The 20,582-nt window shown below is 43.9% G+C and overlaps 1 protein-coding gene across 1 annotated transcript in view; it reads left to right on the top strand.

Moving 5' to 3' along the window:
• The window catches only part of maml3 (mastermind-like transcriptional coactivator 3), a 130,811-nt gene that overhangs the window by 55,743 nt on the left and 54,486 nt on the right, over positions 1–20,582 (top strand). The window contains exons 2-3 of the mRNA XM_005919144.3: positions 5,812–6,555; positions 8,174–9,109. Coding sequence (XP_005919206.2) covers positions 5,812–6,555; positions 8,174–9,109 — 1,680 coding nt within the window. The remainder of the gene's footprint in view (positions 1–5,811; positions 6,556–8,173; positions 9,110–20,582) is intronic.

A 20,582-nucleotide genomic window follows, 5' to 3' on the forward strand; every position in this document is an offset into this window, starting at 1 on the left:
CCCTTTCTCCTCCTCTTTCTCCTCTTCTTCATCTTCATGTTCTGGTAGCTCCTCCGCTCAAAGGAGAAAGACCATCTGCCTGACAAATAAATCCCTTCTTCCTCCTCGCGAGCGTGCGTGTCTCTCTCTTTCACCTTTGTCTCTCCTCGCTTTTGTCGTTCTCCCTCTGTCTGTTGTGGGAGCAGGCAGAGGAGCAGTCAGCAGGTGTTTATGTCAAAGAATACACGGAGAGACGCAGGAGGCAAAACAAGCAGCGCTCTCCTCCTTTTTTTTCCCTCTCCTGTCTTTAGTCTTTTATATTTTTTTTATTTTTTGAACTCCAATGCTCTTTTCTTCCCTCTAGCTCTCGCTAACCACTCCAGCTTGATTAAACTACTTCAAAAATCTTTGTCTATGAGTCTCGATGTCATCTCTCTTCTCACGGCCTGGATTCTTTCTCTTACACATGCAAACGCTCCTCCATTCCTCTCGATTCCGTCGGCTTCAAAGGTATTTCATTGCTGTGATTGTCAGAAAGAAACGCTGCTAGGTTCACTGTGATTCACAGGTTTAATTAGGTTGTTAATTGTGCTAAAATAAAAGAAATTTGCTACAGTGAATACATAAAGTATTTTGTACCAGCACCAGATCCTTTCACGTTCCCTCGGGCAGCAGCATGCTGACTCCCCGAGCAGGCAGGACCACAGTGCTTTGGTCTGGTCTCCTCTTTTTTTGTTTTCTTTGTTTCTTTCTCCAGATTCACGATCCTATTAAGAAGGTTAAATGTTTTTTTGTGTGTTTTTTTTTTTTTTTAAGTGGGTGTGTATTTAAAACCTGTACGTGTGTGTGTGTGCGTGTGTGGGAGGGTGCGACAGTTCACACCACCTGGATAATTATGGGAGTTTTTATAGGTGGGCTTTGAAAGACGAGTCTGTTATTACCAACATGAGTCACTGGCATTTAGGGAAAGCCTGTAACACACACACACACTCAGACACACAAACACACACAGACAGAGGAGGCCTGAATTATTTAAACTCATTGATTGCAGGACCACACACACAAACACACACACACACACACACTGAAATCGTGTCGTGACAGTGGAAACGCGTGTTTTCCTTTTTTTTTGTTCCTTAGTTGTTGCTTTAATGGCTAAGAGATCAACACACACACACACACACACACACAGACACACACACAGATGCATACACTGTAGTTTCTTTTTTGGTTGCCAATACTAATACTGTTTATCATGTCATGAAGATAATTATGCTGACTGTCAGTCAATGTGGAGAGCAGAAGAGGAACCTCTACCACACACACACACACACACACACACACACACACACACACACACACACACTGCCAACATGAAGCACACATCATCCTTTTTTTTTTTTTTGACTTTATTGGTTTACTGGAGTGTGATCAGTGTGGGGGGCGTGTGTGTGTGTGTGTGTGTGTGTGTGTGTGTGTGTGTGTGTGTGTGTGTGTGTGTGTGTGTGTTGTGGCAGTTCTTCTGTGTGTGTGTGTGTGTGTGTGTGAGAGTGTTTTCCTGCCAGCTTGAATGGGTCCACCTCCGGGTCAGAATACAATCTGAATATATTTTGTCTGTTGTTCCATCTGAATAACAAAGAGCTAAGTGCGCATTTGCACACATACACGTATCGGTGGTGCTTCCATTGTGTACGTGTGTGTGTCTGTGTGTGTGTTTGACTCTTTCACATGCGACAGTGGAGAGTGTGGATTTTACAAAATATTTTGCGGCTTCTGAGCTGAGGAGGCTGTTTGAAATGTAGATGTGCAGGCGGCACGTGCTGTATAAAAGACTTGTAAAAGGCTCCCATCCACGCGTGTTGGTGAGTCTTTGCATCTTTGTTCAAGCAGCTTTTCTACACGTTGATAACAACCACTATATAAAACCATTAATGCAATATAAGATTACAGCTGTTTTCTATACAAACCATGGGTGAGGTCACCATCCTGAACTCCAATCCTACGCCATTAGAATTTGTATTTATTAGGAATTGTTCTCTCAAATCAGGTGACAAATAACAATCAAGACAGGAAGTGATTAGGTGTGATTTCGCAACCAGAGAATGCAGAAAGTCAATGATATTTAGCAACTTGAGCCAACAGCAGGTGAAATAAGCGCTGATGATGTGAAGTGAGGCAGGTTGGTCTCGATTTGAACTCTTCTCAAGTTCAAAGCTGATTCCAAATTCAAGAGAAGCAGACATCTCCAAAACAGTCTCGAACAGAGGTCAGAGGAAGAACAGCTACATTCGATTTGAGGGTGACCTGTCCCTTTACGATTGTAAAGATGGAAGTATTTATAGCATCCGGTCTTTGGACATGAAATTGAAAGTGAAGCCATGACTAAAAATGATAATCTTTTTGATTGAATCCTGCACTATTTCTAAGGTTCGTGTGGGAGCATCAAATTTGTACCCTGGGAACCTTTCATAAATGAGGTCCCCGCTTCCCATTCGTCATTTTAATAGCATCAGCTATTTTTCTGCCAACTTCATTAGGGTTTGAAATTAACAGGAGTTGGGGGTAAAATTGAGATTGAGAGTTTATTAAATTGCACAGAAATTGCACAGGAACCTAACTTGTTATTCTCTTTGCCTCTTTTTTTTTTCATGGCAATTTGATTCTTGCACATTTCTTAGCGTTTACTTGCGTCTGCGTTGTGCCCGCTTTTTTGTTTAATCTCGCACGGGCAGTGAATGCATTCAGCTTTGATTTAAACATGTGGCCATCATCTTTGTTGTTTCTTAACAACTCAATCTTGGGTGTTGTAGAAAATACATTCCTACTAAAATAGATCTACGTTCAGAGTTTTTTATCTTCGGGAAAGCAATGATCAAAGTATCACTGCTGCACTGAGCTGAAAGCCCTCTATCATCAGTCACACTCAGGTGTTAGCTAACTGTAAAACTCCCCCCTGCTGACAATTATACAGCAGAGTCTTCCCCGTCACCACTGCTCCGTAAGACTGTCGATTTTTAACTGTATCCACTTGAAAAGCTCATTTTTGCTTTTATAAAAAAAAAAAGGGCCAAACTGGTGGGATTTTTTTAGATTTTCTGCCTCTTTCTTTGTCTCGGGTGTCTCCTGCCATTACTCGGGTTATGTCACATGCCTCCGTCCATCCTGTCCTCTCCCACACAGGTCTATGACAGTGATTACCTTAACTGCCAGCCAGCGTTTGTTAGCACCCCGTCGTTATCTTATGCTGTGAGACACGGAGCGGCGGAGGCTTCCTACAGTAAGATGTGGGGCCGATGTTAATAATGGGCCAAATACTCCAGATGTTCCTTTGACGTTTCTTTACCTCCTCGGAAAAACAAATGCTGGTATTGTTCATCAGGAGGGCTGCTAGCCTTCTCTTGTCTTTCCTCCTGTTTTAGTTACTTTGTTTGGGCTTAAAACTTTATTCAGGCTAGCTGTCATGAATGTTTTTACTGGCAGAGGGCTCTGATGTGTCTGAGATAGATCAGATTCTGCAGATCAGCAGGTTTATCAAACTAAAACTAGCTGTGCAAAAACAAAATAAAAATGCGACTTTTATAAAAAAGAGAATTAACTGATATTGTGTTCTTACAAAACTGAAAAAATAAACATATACAGGAAATGTCTTTTTCAGTTTGTTCCACTATGTCATCACATCCTTGACTATCAGGGTTTTCTCTATTATTCTAAGAGAATTTTGGTTTTTGTGTGCTGATAAAAGCTGGTCAGTTCTTTCCTCACGGACACCAGCCATGATTTCTTAAAAGAAATGCAGATTTTATTGTTCACTTTTGTGCTTCACCTCAGTTCACCATCTTTGGCCCAGTGAAGCTTTTCTGAATCATGTTCATATGATCATTTTCTTTATACGATTTTAACTTTTGTGGATGCAGTGTGAAATGATGCTCACTGACACTGCTTTTAAGAAGTGTTCACGAGCCCTTGCAGTTACTTCCACTACAAAATCCTGTCTCTTTTTATCGCAGTTTGGCCCGGGGCAGCTCAGTATTGTTTTCCAGCCTAGTCCCTCACATGCAGAGATTTCTCTGAATCATTTATTGATATTATGTATTCTTTCCTGTTTTGCGTTCTTCTTAAATCATGAACTATTTGCCCACAGTCTTTCGCAGAGCGTTGAACCCATCTCCACCTTTGCTTCTGGAAAAGTTTGCTGTGGCTTCCCCAACTCATTGTTGCAACGCAAAATTGGCATTTATATTTTTTTACAGCAAGTAATTTGACAGTTTTGCCATTTGATATGGTGTTTTTTTTAAATACAGGCTTTAACTCTTTTCCAAATTGCTCACTTTTAGTAGCGTCTGAACATATTTGGAAAAACACTTGTTGTGAAATCAATTTCTAAGCATAATATCTTCGCCCTGTCTTCCACTTGACCAAAGAGCAGTTGCAGAGAGCAAACACCACATTAATTTTCGCTTACAGACGCATCACCACCACTGTGTATATAGCACTGTCATCATGACAAATTGTGTGAGTAAATGTGGCAACGCTGTGATAATTTACTTAACTTTAATTTTTTCATGTAAACTGAATGTTCGAATGTTCATTATCTTGTTCCATTTCAGAACGAGCACTTTAATGTAATTTTGGACACCACTTTGCACTCTCCTGTTTTTTTTCCTTTTTTTGTCATTTTAAGTGCTCTGAACTGTTGTCTCACTTACATGATTTTTTGTGCAGAAAGATTACTCTAATTCTCGGGTGGGTTTCTACCATTAATCGTCACGATAAAGATTAAAATATATCCACAGTGTAAAGTTGATATTTAAAAGAATTTCTCCCGAGGCGAGTGTTGGGAAACATGCCCTGAAACCCTCCTACAGGATTTACATCTTTTTCTGTGTTTTTTCTTTCTTTCTTTTTTTTTTTTTATTGCATCCGTGAAGAAATAGGGAACGTGGACTGAGAAAAATCCCTGGCCTGCACGCCTAATTTCAGAGAATGAATCCGAGCTTAACATGTAATTGATTTGTCTTGGTGATATTTTGATCTTCAGTACACTTACTTCCTTCCCTCCTTCTCATGACAGTTCTCTGTGTGTGGAGAGGAAGAAGCCTGTTGTTATATTGATTTGTATCTCATGTTGTGTTCATGATTAGCCCCCTGAAGACCACAGAAAAGTTCCTGTTACTAACACGTTCCATCTCTGGTGGCCTCCAGCTTTAAAGGACACTCATTGGGGTTTTTTCTTCTTGTGTTCTGCTTTGAGTGGCTTTGCATAAATCATAGTTTCTTAAACTAGGCCGCGGTACAGCCATCCATTCTCTGAAATAAGCTACCTTAGCTCTGCTGTATTGCTAGCATGCTGTAGCGATAATCACAATCATAAGGTGATTATGGGGTTGCTTTCTGAATGTGAATTGATCCAAATGAGACCATCCTTCCAAACAGAAGATAAGACACACAAGATAACTTCTTAAAGTGGTCGTGTTGAGCTTATTTCCAGGGTCACATTAGCATCCTTTGCAGGATTCACAGTTCAACATAGCACAGTCCCTCAGTCGATCCAGTGACTGAAATAAGCCACTGTATCTCTTCCCATTTAAAGCCAACTTTCTTCTAATTGGCTAGCTCTCAGAAGCAGGAGGCTTGACAAGCACTAGGTTGGAGCGTCTGTGCTTGAGATGGCTCTGTTGTGGACACCTCTTTCTGATAGCAAACAGTTCCAAGAGTAGAAAAACTTTTGGCTCACAGGGATTATTTGCACATACAGTTTGTGAGTATATCTAGACAACTGTAAATAACAAAAGTGTAATTCGGCCTCTTTACCATCTTTTATTTCTGTTTCAGCTCCAGGAGACTGTAAAGAGAAAACTGGACAGTGCACGATCGCCCCTCAACGGAGACCAGAATGGGATCTGTGATGGAGGCAACTACTCGCCGACCACCAAACGGGTACGGAAGGAAGGCTCCAGCGGCATGGACTCACTAACAGGACTCCCTAATAACAATAATAACAACAATGTGCCGCCCATCTCTCCACTGCATCACCAAATGGACATTAAGCCCTTACACTGCGGGCCTAACACTTCTGCCGGTAACAACACTACAAACAGCAATGGGAACCATGTAGGCCGGACATCGGATGAGCTGGGGAAGAACGGTGGCAGCCACCTTCCAGACATGAAGCTAAATGGCTCACTGGACTTGGAGGACAGCTTCGGCCTCCTCAAAGACTTGAAACAGGAGCCCCTGGATGACGGGGGTGGAATGGAGTCGTCTGATCCCCAGTCTCTGTCCAATCAGAACAAGCTCTTCTCTGACATTAACCTCAATGACCAGGAGTGGCAGGAGCTGATCGATGAGCTGGCCAATACTGTGCCAGAGGACGATATGCACGACCTCTTCAACGAGGACTTTGACGAAAAGAAAGAGGCTGAGTTTGGCAGGCCGGCAAACAATCAGACGCCGGGCCCACAGGAAGCAGCCGGGAATACGACAACAGCGGGAGGGGGGGCAGCGCCAGCAGCACTGCCTCCTCCTCCACCTCAGCCTCCACAGGGAGGCCCACAGGTTCCCATGGGTTCACCACAGGTCAGTATCAAGAAAGTCAACATGATGTCCACTGGAAGGGGTATTTAACCCAAACTCATAATCTAAGTCATGACCACCTCAGGTGAATCAGACTTCTGTATTTATTTATATGATATATGTCTCTCACTGTTATTTCTGAAGATATAATTATAGCTCTTAGAGCGCAGTCGCTGCTCTTTTAAGATTTCTTCAACTTTTTGATCCGATTGATTTAAGTCCAAACTGGTTTTAAACGACTAATACGTGAATGAAGCCGTTAATTATGTGATCAACAAGAAACAAACCTGAAGTGGTTTCTAAGTGTATGAGAGTATTGATGTGTTTCATAAGCTACCTGTGAAGCATTTTGGTCTTACACAAGCAGCTTTTAGCAAAACGCAAAAATGAATAAAGGAAAAAAATCTCTAAAGTAAGCAAAACTTCTACTTAGGAATTTGCTGCATTTCTGCAGTTCATTAATCCTCGATTGTATTCTCTGCATCCATCCAAGTGATGTAAATTGTGTCATCAGCTTGAGACCTGATTCCTGAGAGTCATTCCTGTTATGCTTCTTTGAGGTTAGATTGATGCACAGTTCAGTACAGAAATGATATATACTGCCCAACGGAATATAATCAGCCCGGAATGCAGGCCAACACAGAAAATGTCCAACTTTCTGGACATTTCTCAGCTGTTCTAACTGCATTAAAGTGAAGTTGGTAACACATTTGCCTAACATGTGGAAGACCTCTAGTTTGAAACTTGGGAGGAAACATAGGTCCCTGGGAGTGTTGTGTCAGTACGGGCATCTGGCATAAAAATCTGTGCCATATGAAAATATGAAAATTCATCCTCTGTGACGACCTGTTGTGAATAAGGCTGCAGCTGAAAGAAGCTTCTAAGTAAAATGACAACTGCCTTGCCAGCTAAAGTTATTGGGCCTAGATGCTCTGTAGGCTCTGTGGTGGTCGCACAAGATAGATTAACTCTCTGTGGCGTTATTATGAAATACAGCAAGCAGTTTATCCTAGCCATTGTTGTTTTTGCACAGTGGTTGGCAGTCTTCATTGTTACAAGCGTCTCTGTGACGCTTAAATTCAGAAGCACAGAGGTTTCCAAATAGCACAGAGAGAGAAACAGCTGCTTCTATTTCATTTTTTTAGTTTTCAAGCGACACCTAGCACCTCAAAGACTCCAGAAAATCAAGCTTTGTTAACCTGTTGATGCCATTTCATGCAAGCAATGAGCAATGCAGCAACCACAGCTGTGGCTTCCTGGTCTTGCTGTAATTGGGGCAAACTTACAGTTACAAAGTAAACCTTACAAATGGAACAAATGCACTATCATAAGTTAACTTCATCGGAAGGTAAAGGCGACTTCCTTTTCAAGCCAAAGAGCATTCAGCAGTAAACTGCTTGTTAGTTTAGCTTAGTTATTATGACTATACACAAATTGTTTGGTATTTAAAATGTTTGGTACTCAAAATGGTACCAAACCCCATCCGTATAAAATTTATGGTGGCAATGGCCCATAAAGTCTCGAATGATCATTTTCAGTTTGCTTTTCGTATTCTGATTAAAAAATATGTTATGTAGAAAACTTGCGAGCCTGAGCTAATGTCCTTTTGGTTTCTCCTCAGGTGCGACCATCTTCATCAGGCCCTCAGTTTGCCACCACTGCCAATGGGACGCCTCCTCAGCAACCTTTGCAGCAGTCTCCAGCCGTTGCTATGGCATCAGGTTCGCCATTGCACAACTGCGTGGCTCGCTCCCCTCAGACTCCAACCCAAGCTCAGACACAAGCAGTCTCTAGGCCTGGGAATGGATACATGATGAACCCGGGGCCAGGAGTCAGTCAGGCGGGCACTGGACCTGGAGCAGCGGGGATACCGCCTGGAAGTCAGTCTGTAGGACCAGTAACGCCTGAGCTTTCCCATGCAGAGCAGCTGAAAGCATTTGCTCAGCAGCGTAATAAAATGATGCAGAAGCAGCAGCAGCAAGCAGCTAACTGGTCACCTGCAGCCGCTCCAACCAGTCCCTATAACTCCGCTCACTTTAACCACGACAAACCCAACAGCCCCATGATGTATCCACCGCAAGCCTTTAATACACCACAGGGCCCTCTAGTGGGTGGCATGGCCCCCAACAACGGTCCCAAAGCCCCAGTGAACAACTACCTCCCTCACAACCACATGGGCATGATGGGTCAGCAGCAGCCAAACAGCATAAACCAGAACGCCCTGTCCAAACAGCAGCAACAGCAGCAGCAAACAGCAGGCATGTTGTCCTACAGCAACACCAAACCGCTGAGTCACTTCAGTGGCAGCGGGGTGGATCTCATAGGTCAGAGAATGACCCCGCCCATGCCAGGGAACAGTCAGGTCAAGAACCCCATGATGCCACCTTATATGGGCGGTGCGGGAGGTGGTGGCCAGGGTCCGGGGCCGGGTCAGACGCAAGGGCCAATCCCAGGACAGACAGCTCACCTGAGTGAAGAGCAGAAGAGGATGTTACTGATGAAACAGAAAGTGTTAAACCAGAACATGCCCTACAACACCATGCAGCCTCATGGACAGGTAAGGGGACAGCTTGGCGTTGTTGGTCTTAAGAACATGGAGGTTGAATTATTTCCAAAGCAGTTCATGTGCAGTCAGTACTGTTGCTTAAACTTAAGTCCAGAGTGTTTCCATCGTCTGCAGGTTGTGTGGTTTGGAGAGTGGATGAATATTTGGACTGTCAGTGAATATCTGAGTCCAGTGTTTCTGGTTCTGTTTTCTGCCTTTATAATAATTCAGTTCTGTAAATAATGAACTTTATACACCGCCTCCCTCATTATTCTTGTGTTGAACTGCAGTTGAGAGTCTTACCATATATGACTAGTAAATGTACCACCAAGGAGACCTGGCATTGACTGGTTGATATTAAGTACTGTATATAAGTCAATGAGAAGTTTCTGACCCAATGCAAGACCCCGGAGTCCAGGCTAGGTAAGCTAGTTGAAGAGCTATTGGACTGGTCTGTTAAAGTGTTTGTGGCTTTGATTATGAGAGCATGTTAGGGAGAGAGGGAGGTTACAATAGACTGCATAAGAAAGATGTACATCGTCACCCATCGCTTTGGAAAGTCATGTTTTTGAGTACTGAGCTGAGGCATTTCATGAATGCGGGCAGATCTGACTGTGACACTCCAGCTCATTTGATAGCGACGGACATATCAGTTATCAGTTAAGCGTTTACTCAAGTGAGTTGTGGAATTTTATTCTTTAATACAGCACACGTTTTTTTTGCAAGCAGACAAATCGCCCCCTGCTGGTCATTAGAAACGTGCTTCTGCATTGGCTACCATACCTGGAAGCTACAGCCATCTTTTTCATACAGTCTGTGTGTCTGGGAAAATTCAACCTATGACCTTCTGCTCATCCTTTGAATAAGAGCTAAATAAACTCCCCGTGCACTGGAGGTTTCCTATAAAATTCATTTGGACCCCATTTTTAAGCAGAATGCCCAAAAAATGCCCCCCAAAATAGAGGAGCTAAGAGTGTTTGACCAGTTGCTTGGGACGTACTGCAGAACATGGATTTCTGTTTTAAGAAAAGGCTTCCAGAGGTGCAGCCAGGGAAGGTAAAATGGCGGTAGTTGCCCCAGCAACAAGCCAGGGCTGGGAATAGGCATAGGAAAATGGCCTGTCGAGAGTGTATTGATGCCTCTGCAACACTAGCAGCACTGATAGCCTCCCCCCACCTCCTCCCCTCAGACACACAAGCGCGCACACACCACAGCAAGCACCACAGCTAAACGGCTCCTTAGCTCATATCCCCAATCTGTCACAGCTGACTGATGGCTGAGATTGGACCACTAAGCCAAGCTAGCTGCTGTCATTACCGAAAGCCCACCTCGGGCAGTTTGTTTCCTGAGCCCGGCGATCAGCACAGCCCACTCTGAATGCTCCAGCGGTTCAGCCAGGTGTCAGGTGTCCTTAATAATCCACCGGACGGAGGACGTTTGAGTGTGGGTGGACTCTATCTTAACAAATGTTCACATACTCGAGCGAAACCTCACACTTGTGTGGCTCTGGCGCTCCTCATTATCTCAGGGCTGATGTGCGGTTATCAATAGATATTGCGTGTGCGAGTGCTTGTTGATGGCGCACTTTACGTCTCTGTCTGTCTCCTTCTGCTCGCCATGTCCTGATGATACAGCTACAGTCAGTCAGTCACCTCCTCCTCCCCTCTGGTGATCTCTGCGTCTCCTGTCCTGCTCCTCCTCCTTCCTCCCCCTCTCCTCCCTCGTTCTCTGCCAGAGACACTCAGCACCAATAAAGGAGCAGATTTATTAATATGAGGCCTTTGTGGCTGCTGCCTGGAGCGCTGTGTGTTTGTGTGCGTGAGTGGGTCAGTGCACATGTATGTTTGAGTGTGTTGCATAGATTTTTTTGAGGGGGGACGGGTGTAAGGGGAGGGTGGAGAGATTTATTTGAGTGAGCAGAGGAGAGTTGGAGACCAGGAAGAGAGAGGGAGAGAGAGAGGAGAAAGGCAAATGCAGAAAGCAAAAGATTTATTATGGAGGGAGGATGGAGCATATTACAAAGAAAGTCAAGGGCCTGGAAAGAGAGAAATAAGTGAGCAATGCCGAGTGGAGTGTCTGAAATGCAAAATATTCACTTATCTACACGCGTGCAGCCCGACTGCATTGACTGTAATTAGCGAGTTTTATTTTTAGTGACACGTCTCAAATAAAATCAGCAAAATCAACTATAAAATGTTAAAACGTGGGACAAATATGTCATTTATTCTTCTTTTTTTTTTACTAGGTGTAGCACTTGAAGGGAAATTTCACAGATTTCAGACACCGAGATCACTTCTTAGGTCATTTATAACGCTGCTCAGCCTGTGAAAGCAACATATAATTGGTCTCTCATGATTTCTCCAAACCTATCAAAGTGCAAAACAAAATCTCAAGAATAGCTTAACTGTAATCAGTGTTACTGAGGTGGGTCGTATTAGATTTAATGCCAATTGGCAATATTGTTGTGCCAGTTAAAAAAAATGTCTAGTAATCTCAGTTTCTTAGTTTTGGACTTTCCAACCATCTGTGCCCAAACTGTAGGCCCAGTGGATAAAAAGCTGCAAAATTCCTTCAGCATGTCATGGTGAGAACTCTTGAAAATAATTACAGCATATGCCAAAAACAACAAATTAATAGTCCTGGAAAAAAGATCGCAGCTTATCTCCCCTACTATGAATCTGAACGGGGTATTAAATGCACATGCTCTTTATGGGAAAGACAGATAATAAGCGGTGTTTATTATAATTATTGCTTTCAGGTGTATTCGGTAGTTTTCCCACTGCAAAGCCAGCATATTGCTGAGTAACCAGTTGCAGTATTAGTAGCAGCTTCATCACTGCTTATCCTTTATTTGTCCTGCGCAGCTAATGCAGAGATCACGTGATGATTAGCTACGTGTTTCTTTGCACCAGTATTAGTATTTACTCTGTGTTAAATGCAAAATATCATCCTGTTCTTGGAGTTCTTTAAAGATGATTGTGTCTGACGTATTCAGATAAACCACAGTGTGTTAAATCTGCTGATGACTGTCAAAGCTTAATAAGGAAGAGGTTAAGGAGAGCTGAAGTGAAACCAAAACATCTGGGTTCTGCTCCAGAAGAAAAGCTCTTTTAAAATCCCACTGACACTTACAGCAAGGCTACAGAGCAGGGCCGAATATGCAGAAGACTTCTGAGTTTAGATCTAGAAAGATGGAAAAACCAAAACAAGTAACCAACACTGAAGTGTCCATCAGTCTTAGCTGATGATAGCTGAGTCGTAGCTCAGTTTTTAACTGTAATCTGTAACTTTTTTCAAATTATGATGTGAAGTAAAGAGGTTTGGCTTAGAATTTGAGGAGAAATCTATAATAAAAGACCATTGAAAGAAATGCTAAATAGGATCTTATGACTTCATCAATCGGCAAACTTATGATCCGAAACGCTTGGGGTAAATTGGGCAGTGTGTGTATCAGCTTGGATGAAGTATGAAGCTTCTTGCGGTCGACTTCTCGGTGCTGGAGAAATCGGCTGGTGAAAGCACGGATGGATGATCGGTTAAGAGAAGCTCAAAAAACTGCAAGGCTTGTGGAGTAAGGCCACGGTCTCGTGTTTGTGTTTGTGTAGCTCTATGGCCACGTAGGGAGAGCGATTTTAACCCGTTCAGAGAATCCCGTGAGTTCTCCAAAAAGGCAACAACACATTTTGCGGCCTGGTGGCCATGACAATAAGCGTAAGTTGAATGCTGATTGGTTGAAAGTTCACTTGCACAGGAAAGGTAGCCACAGCGGAGTTCACCGCAAAGAGGAAGAAGCACCAAAATACACCAAAGATCAAAAAAGCTCAGACAGTGACTCTGCTTCTCATCCATGGACCGTTTTCAGTTTTCTTACTTTTAGTTCTTTACTAAGAAGTTCTTAGCCTCAATGAGAGAACGTTTTTTTAATGCTTCCCCCATGTGAGAGTACCCAGGTACAACAGCATGCAAGGCCTGGGTAGCAACTTTTCTTTGCCTTTTACCATGATGGGACCTTTAGTGAAACTCACCATGAATCAACAGCACAGTGTGAGGAATGGAAATTTCCTCACACTTTCCTTTTACATAGCGCTAAACGATTGGAGAATTTTCTTTATGTCAAACATTGCGGTTGTCTGATCATTCCCCTGACGAGCCAATCATCTGCTTTATAAGAGCAACATGGGACACAGACCAGCAGACGTTCAGTTTTTGACACAACCTTGTTTGTTAGCGTTCTTGATCGAGTTGTTACCAAAGACCTTATTTTAAGGCTAAGCCACCAAATTATTTGAAGCTTTTTGTTTAAATGCTCTGACTGGATGCACGTTGTTCGTTATAGTGTTCCCCTGCTTTGCAAATGTTGCTTGAGCTTCATTTTCAGATCCTCTCTCAGTTGCTGAATTAGAGGTGCCGGTGGTTGTTGACTTAAATTAGGCCCAGTTAATGAAGTTCTGTTACTTTACAAGTATAAGTGTGCTCGAGTGTTCAAATACTTTAATTATGTTTAATTGGTAGAAATACTCCTTCTTAATGTCTGTTTGCTGCAGGGTTTGTATTCACTTGAAAAATCGGTAAAAATGTGCGTTTGTATTTGTGATGGGAGTCTCTCTTTTTTTCGTTCCTAGCCGTTATTCTCTTTGTCTGCGTTGGTGTGGATGCTAGCCTTTAGCTTGGTGTGTGTTTGTGTGTCTGTGTTGGCTCACAGGTGGTGCTTAAGCATCACCGTCTCCCTGCTCCGTCCTCCCTCTCTCCCTCTCTCTGTTGCTGTGTGTAGGCTAATCCAGTTAGCAGCTGCTCGGGGAAACTTCAGCCTCGCTCCTCAAAAGCTCGTTAGTCAAGCTTTAATTGTTGCTCCCTCGCTTTGCATATCGCCATGACACTAATTTATGCCCGTTGTCGCGGTTACCGTCGCCACGGTGGCGGATCTCTCAGTGGAAGCAGCAAGTGGGGGGAAGCAAAGGCGTGTGCTTGATGCTTGTGTGGATGTCTGCATGTGGTGCATGACGCGGCTGTCTCAGTGTGTGTGTGTGTGAGAGAGAGAGAGAGAGGCGGATGTGGCTTGTTGCACAGAAGTGTGTGCAGCTGTGTGAAGCCAGCAGCTCGTGGGCGGATCTCTGGGGTTATCTGAGTAATGATTGGATGAGAGTGGATTGACAGGCGTTGGCCTCAGAGGAGAGCTTCTACTGATGAATTTGAGCGGGAGGTTTGACTGTGTGTATGTGTGAACGAGTGTAGGAGATCACGGCGTCACACACCAACCGAGGTGCACGAAGGAGCCTGCTGATGGCCCCATGAGTCACGACAGCAACCCACTCTCAGATGCACACACATGTATGCACGCACTCAGCAGCGTACACAGGGTTTGAAAAACACCCACAGGCATGCACACTCTGATAAATCCTTTCCTGCTTCTTACTTTCTCCACCCCTCTATTTCCAGAGGTAAAGCCTCTCTGTCTTCTTTTTTCATCCCTTTCTTCATCCTCCTACGGAGGACATCCACAAAGCTGCAAACTTAAAACACACACACTTTTTAAGTACACCCAACTAGAGCCCAGAATTTCAGGGACTGGGTCCTAAGTGTCGATTCCAAGGACAATGCACGAAATGCATCTCCACCCTTATTTACAGCTCATGGTTTTGTCCCCTCATGGTTTTGATAATAAGTGATAAGCAGGGAGTTCACTTAAATGAAAGAGAATTTATTCACCGTAACCTAACCAAGAGACAAATATCACCAGTACGTTGATGCAACGTGGAGTGAATTAGAGAGACGCAGCTCACCTGGGATAGCTTTTATAGCCTGGAAGATTCAGGTGAGCTGCGTTAGGTGAGGATCCTTCCATGCCAGTCAATTATCAGTCACAGCAGGACAGCACTTTCTTGACACACCCTCATCTGTCTCATCTAGGGTTAGAAAACCTGCAGCATTAGTGGAAATGACATTTATATAAAAGTTTTCTAGTCTTATTGACCCTTCATTCATACAGTGCTTTCATCTACACACATTCAGCACTTGATCTAACTCACATCCGCGGCTAATTCACAGCCACTCGTGGATATCGTTGGACCGGGGAAGAAGCTAGAGTCTTGGTTTTGAACATTAGCATGGGATTGCTTAAACTTTAAATCTTCCTGAAAATTATCAGCAGTTAAAGGTAAGGAGCAGATAAATTAAAATGGATGGATTTATCACTGACTTCACTGGGTGATACGTGCACATTTAAGCAGGAGAAATGATCCCAGAATTGTCTGAATCCAGACAAACACAAAATAGGACAGAAATCGTGCCTGTATGTGTGCTGACTTATGTGCATGGGTAATATTAAATGAGAAAACCTGAAAGTAATTATTTGAAATAATAAGCCTCGGTGGATTATATTCCACCCTATTTTCAACTGTTTTCTGGTACCTAAAAGTGAAATGACATTTTCACTATGCGCCGAAGCAGGAGAGGCATAAAGTGCTGCAAAAACATTTACCATAATTAAATATCTGAAGCTCCCCAAAACCTCCCACTCAGTGTGTCTACACACCCTCCACTGCTCAGTCAAGACTCAAGCCCATGCACTGTAAATATTATCAGCTGATTTTATGACAGTCAGCTTCTATGTTCAGTCACTCTGAGAGCATTTTTCCTCAAACATGTGTCACAGAAACAAGAACAGCTGTGTCTTTGAAATTCAAATCTGAGCATGAAAAAAATGTTCTGAATTCAGAAATCAGAGTACTAATGTGCAGTAGACTGTGGCTCCAGCAGGGGATGTTTGCAGAATCACTTGTGTATTTCAGTGGGTGCCAAAGTGGGTAATGCACCATGATGGGATGCCTCAAGGATGCCCAAAGATTTGTTCCTGTGCATGAAATTTAATGTGAACAAAACAAATAAAAATCCACACGATCATTTTGCAAACATGTTTTTTTAATTCTTTGACTATTATAGGTTTTAATAATTAATAATAACAGCATAAAACGAAGAATTATACATTTTTTTCCTTTTACAACAGTAGGGTTTGTTTCCAGAGAGGAGTTTCTCTGTGTGCTCACATAGTGAGGCATAGTGCATAGGGAGTGCTAAAAATAAAAGCACATATATGTCTCTCTCACACACACACACACACACACACACACACACACACACACACACACACACACAAATACATTCATGTCCCAGCTACACTTAAGAAGAAAATTCTAAATGACAGTTAAAATGGCAAATAAAAACATCAAAGAAACAAGCACAGAAGTTGTGTATGATCTCCAAAAAATTGAAAATAAAGCGAATATTTTTTGTAAGTAAGATCAGTAAAAACAAGTCATTTTAACTGCCTTTCCCTGCAAAAGCTCAGTTTAAGTCAGTAATTTTCAGCAATATTTTTTTCTCTATATGGGCTCAGTGAGAGTGGATACCTGTGGATACATTTTGCACACATAGAAGCCCTGCCCATTTTCTGTTCTAACCCTCCGTTCGAAGCGGACAGCCAATCAGAAGTAATTTAGCTTGAAGTGTCAGAAAGGGAGCTGAAACAGCTTCTTTTAGACAGAAAACAAACTGAGCATCAGGTCACACGACGCCACTCGAGTAGAGTCCATAAACAAATACCGAGCTGGAAATGAGCAAAATTCAGAATGTATCGTATATTAGTATATATTGGAACTGTTTTTTTAAATAATTATCAGCAATGCTCAAAAACTAAGAAATGCATTAGGGGATATATCTGTGTTAAAGTTTTTTATTGTCAATCCATATAGAATATCAAATATCCGCTGGGCTCTGCTGCAAACCTCATGTTGAAACATGGAGGAAAGGACAGCACAACCCCGGACCAAGTAATTTCTCTGCATTTATTCACAGGAGCAGCAGATATTACCTTCCCTCCGCGCCTCCCTCCTTCTCTCACATACACACATCTCCTGCTCGCTCTGTAACCCCCCCACCTCCACACACACACACACACACACACACCACACAACACACCACAACACACACGTTGTCTGAGTCGCCACACACATGCACACCCCTCCATCTCCCTCTCTGTCTCTCAGGCACACGTGTCAGGGCTTGAGTTGAGCTGCTCTCAGATCCTGTAGAGAGAAGATGGGTGGAGGGGTGGAGGTTGTGAAGAGGTGTTTGGGTGAAGCAGAGGGGTGGGTGGGTGGAGACTGTTCTGGTGTGTATTTGCTCTCTCTGTCTCTCCTTCTTGTTAAGACAAACACCAGACAAACAGCTCTCTCTGTGTTGCCACTGTCCATTTCCCCCCCTCCTATTTTCTGACTTTGCTTCCTCTCTCCTGCTGTCACCTCTCCTCTTCCTCCTCCTCCCTCCCTTCGCCTCTCCTTGCTCGCCTCCTTAACCACTCCACCTCTCCTGTGCTTAGAGAGGGCTGTTAGCGCCGAGCTCCACTTCACTACTCCCGATCAATATTGTGTGTGCGTTTGTGTGTCACTGCTTGTGTATATTCCTGATGTATACTGTATGTATGTGGCTTGCTGTGTTTGCGACTTTAATTTAAAATTGTGTGTGTGTGATACAGAGTAAATATGCATGAAAGCGAGTTTATTATGCAAATTCCCGGAGATAAGAGAGGCCACGTGTGTGTGTGTGTGTGTGTGTGTGTGTGTGTGTGTGTGTGTGTGTGTGTGTGTGTGTGTGTGTGTGAGGGAGCAGCATCTGTAGCAGCAGGAGAGAAAACGATTCCCAGGGACCTCCCCCCTCCCCAAACACACACCAACACTGCCAAAAGTGTTTGGTTCAGTTTGTCAGCGCCAGAGAAAACACAGTGAGACAGACCATCTCCACCCATTCGACACGCCCTGGGGGTGTGAATACAGGGTTGGAGAGGAAATATCAATACTCACCTCCACCAACAGGCTTTTTAAGGGGATGTGACTCCATAGAGTTCCTATGTGTGTGTCTGTAATCAAGCACTCTCTAATATTAACCTCATCTGCAATATTGACCTGCAGGCCTCACCTTGGAGCAAACAGGTCATGACACAATGAGTCTGTGTGCTGTCTGAGTGTGTGTGTGTGCGTGCTTGCGCCCGTGCATCTGTGGAAGAGCAGTCGCAGCCGAGCATGTGCACATGTGTTCATGGGACGGCGGAGAGTGAGGGGTAGTAGTGATGGTGGGGGTCATTCTTATGCAGTGTCTGTGGGCCAAAGAGAGGGAGATGCAGTCAGAAGGCTGCATACTAAACAGACTGCTGTCACCCCGCCAGGACCACACACACACACACACACACACACACACACACACAGAAGTCAATGCATGCTTGGGTGCCCTACCTCTTATATGCACACGCTCATAAACAGCACACACACACACACACTCCCCTCATGCCAGCTCAAACTTTGGCTGCCTTGCTCGGCTGCCGGTTGCCACGGCAACCGTTGCCCACAGCACTTTGCAGCCCAAATCAATGGCAGCTCCGAGACGAGGGTAGGCTCGCTTGTGCGGTGCGTCTGTGCGTTCGCACATGCGACAGTCTGTCTCTGTCCAAATGTTTGCGGCTATAAGCAGGTTGTACTTGTTGTATAGTTTGTGATAAATACGGCATAAGGCTCAGCTGCAGATTGCATTAACAGTGCGCTATCAGTGTTGCACAAACTGGATTTGAGCCCAGAATAAACAGAATGCCTTTTTTTCCCCCCAGACATGTTGAGAGAGGTTGGTGGGAAAACTGCTGGCTCTTAGGGGGAGAGCGAGCGGGTCAGCGGTTTAGTTTAGAGCAATAATAATGTGTTTGTCCCAACTTGCTAATCACCTTGTTTGTGTGTTGATGGCTCCAAATGTGGCCGCCATGCCAAGTGACACATACACACCAAGACAAATGTGAGGGGACGACACAGATGTGACCCCGCCCTTGTCCCTAAAATGCACTCCATCCGCCCCATCTGCTCAGTCAGATGCTAACACACACACTCACACACACTCGCACATACACACACGTTGCCACTTACCATCAACTGCACTGTTTGAGGACATGCTCGAGCAGGTATACGCTTTCACGCACACACAACAAAAGCAGACAGTCTTGTAAAGTCATACGGTTCGCCCACGTGTGTCTATCCCCCCCTTCCCCACACACACACACACACACACACACACACACACACACACACACACACACACACACACACACACACACACACACACACACACCAGCCCACCCCTCCGCCTCCTCCCACAGGTATCTCGCTCCTCGGTGTGGGCTGACAGAATCGAGAAGGGAAAAGTGAAACAGAAAGGGGAAAGCAGACAGGGGGAGGTGCAGTAAGGCTCTTTGAGGATTAGGTTGAGAATTTTGACTCTGTTTTACAGAGGAGGGAGGAGGAGGAGGTAGCGATGGTGGTGGAAGCGGCGGAAGGGGGTAGATCGACTCCTCGGAGCAATTTACCTCAAACGGCTCCGACACAGCTAATCCGCTCTTAAAGGAGCCTAATCCAACAGACTTGTACCTGATACTGAGAAGAGAGAGAAAGGAGAGTGGCAGAAGGAAGACAGGAAAACTGAGAGAAAAAGGCGGGAGGCTGTGGGAGAAGCATAAGTACAGAGAGAGAGCTGTGTGTGCTGCTTGTATACTCCAGACAAAATCACATTTACTGTCTTTAGATGGACAAAATGGCTAATTTCTAATTAAAAAATAAAACAATGTTGAACTCAATTACTCCTAGAGTGGGTAGTATCTTTCACCTCAGGGGTCTTAAGCCTCATGATTTAGTTTTACTTCAGTTTTTTGAGGAACTTCCAAGTCTGCCTGCTAATAGAAGTATAACCTGGATTATGCTCTGTTGCATTCCTGTTATTCCTGTTACTTTGAAGTCTACCACTTGGTGTAGTTGGTACATTTATAATGCAAATGCTTTGCGGTTGAGTCCACTCTTCACAAAACACAGATACGCAGGCATCCGCTCAAACTCTCACGCTCACCGTCTGATGACGAAAGTACAATCCAGGGTTTAGTTTTTCAAACATTAGCATTAAAGGCGAGCTAACCAGCAGGTATGACTCTTGAGATTAAGGCTGTCCTTGTACAGATAGGCAGGATTAAGTTTTCAGATGGTCGAGAAAACCAAGCGAAAAACATGAAGATCCAAGAATAAGGATGCACCCATCTGATATTGGTATCGGATATCAGTCTCCAAAACCTGGATCGGATATCACTCACAATGTGCCAGTGTATGGCACTGTGTGCTAGCAGCAGAGCTGTAGTAGCATGGATCAAGCTAACAGCATAGCTTCAGCAGTTTTAGAGTTTATTTTAGAGAGTCTGACCAATTCTACCCAATATTATTTGCCAGAATCAGGTATTTGCCGATCTATTGGTGTCTGCGCTTATAACGGCAGGTTAATACCAAGTTAAAAAGTAAAGAAGAGCTGCAAGGAACACCTGCTAACCATGGTATGATTGTTGATGTTGCACAGTTTGTCCAGGGGCCCGTTCTTCTACATCCAAGATCAAATGACACATCCAAGACCAAACCAT

The sequence above is a fragment of the Haplochromis burtoni genome, unplaced genomic scaffold, assembly GCF_018398535.1.
Source record: "Haplochromis burtoni strain Fernald_Lab_line unplaced genomic scaffold, NCSU_Asbu1 Contig_35, whole genome shotgun sequence".
Taxonomy (NCBI): Eukaryota; Metazoa; Chordata; class Actinopteri; order Cichliformes; family Cichlidae; genus Haplochromis; species Haplochromis burtoni.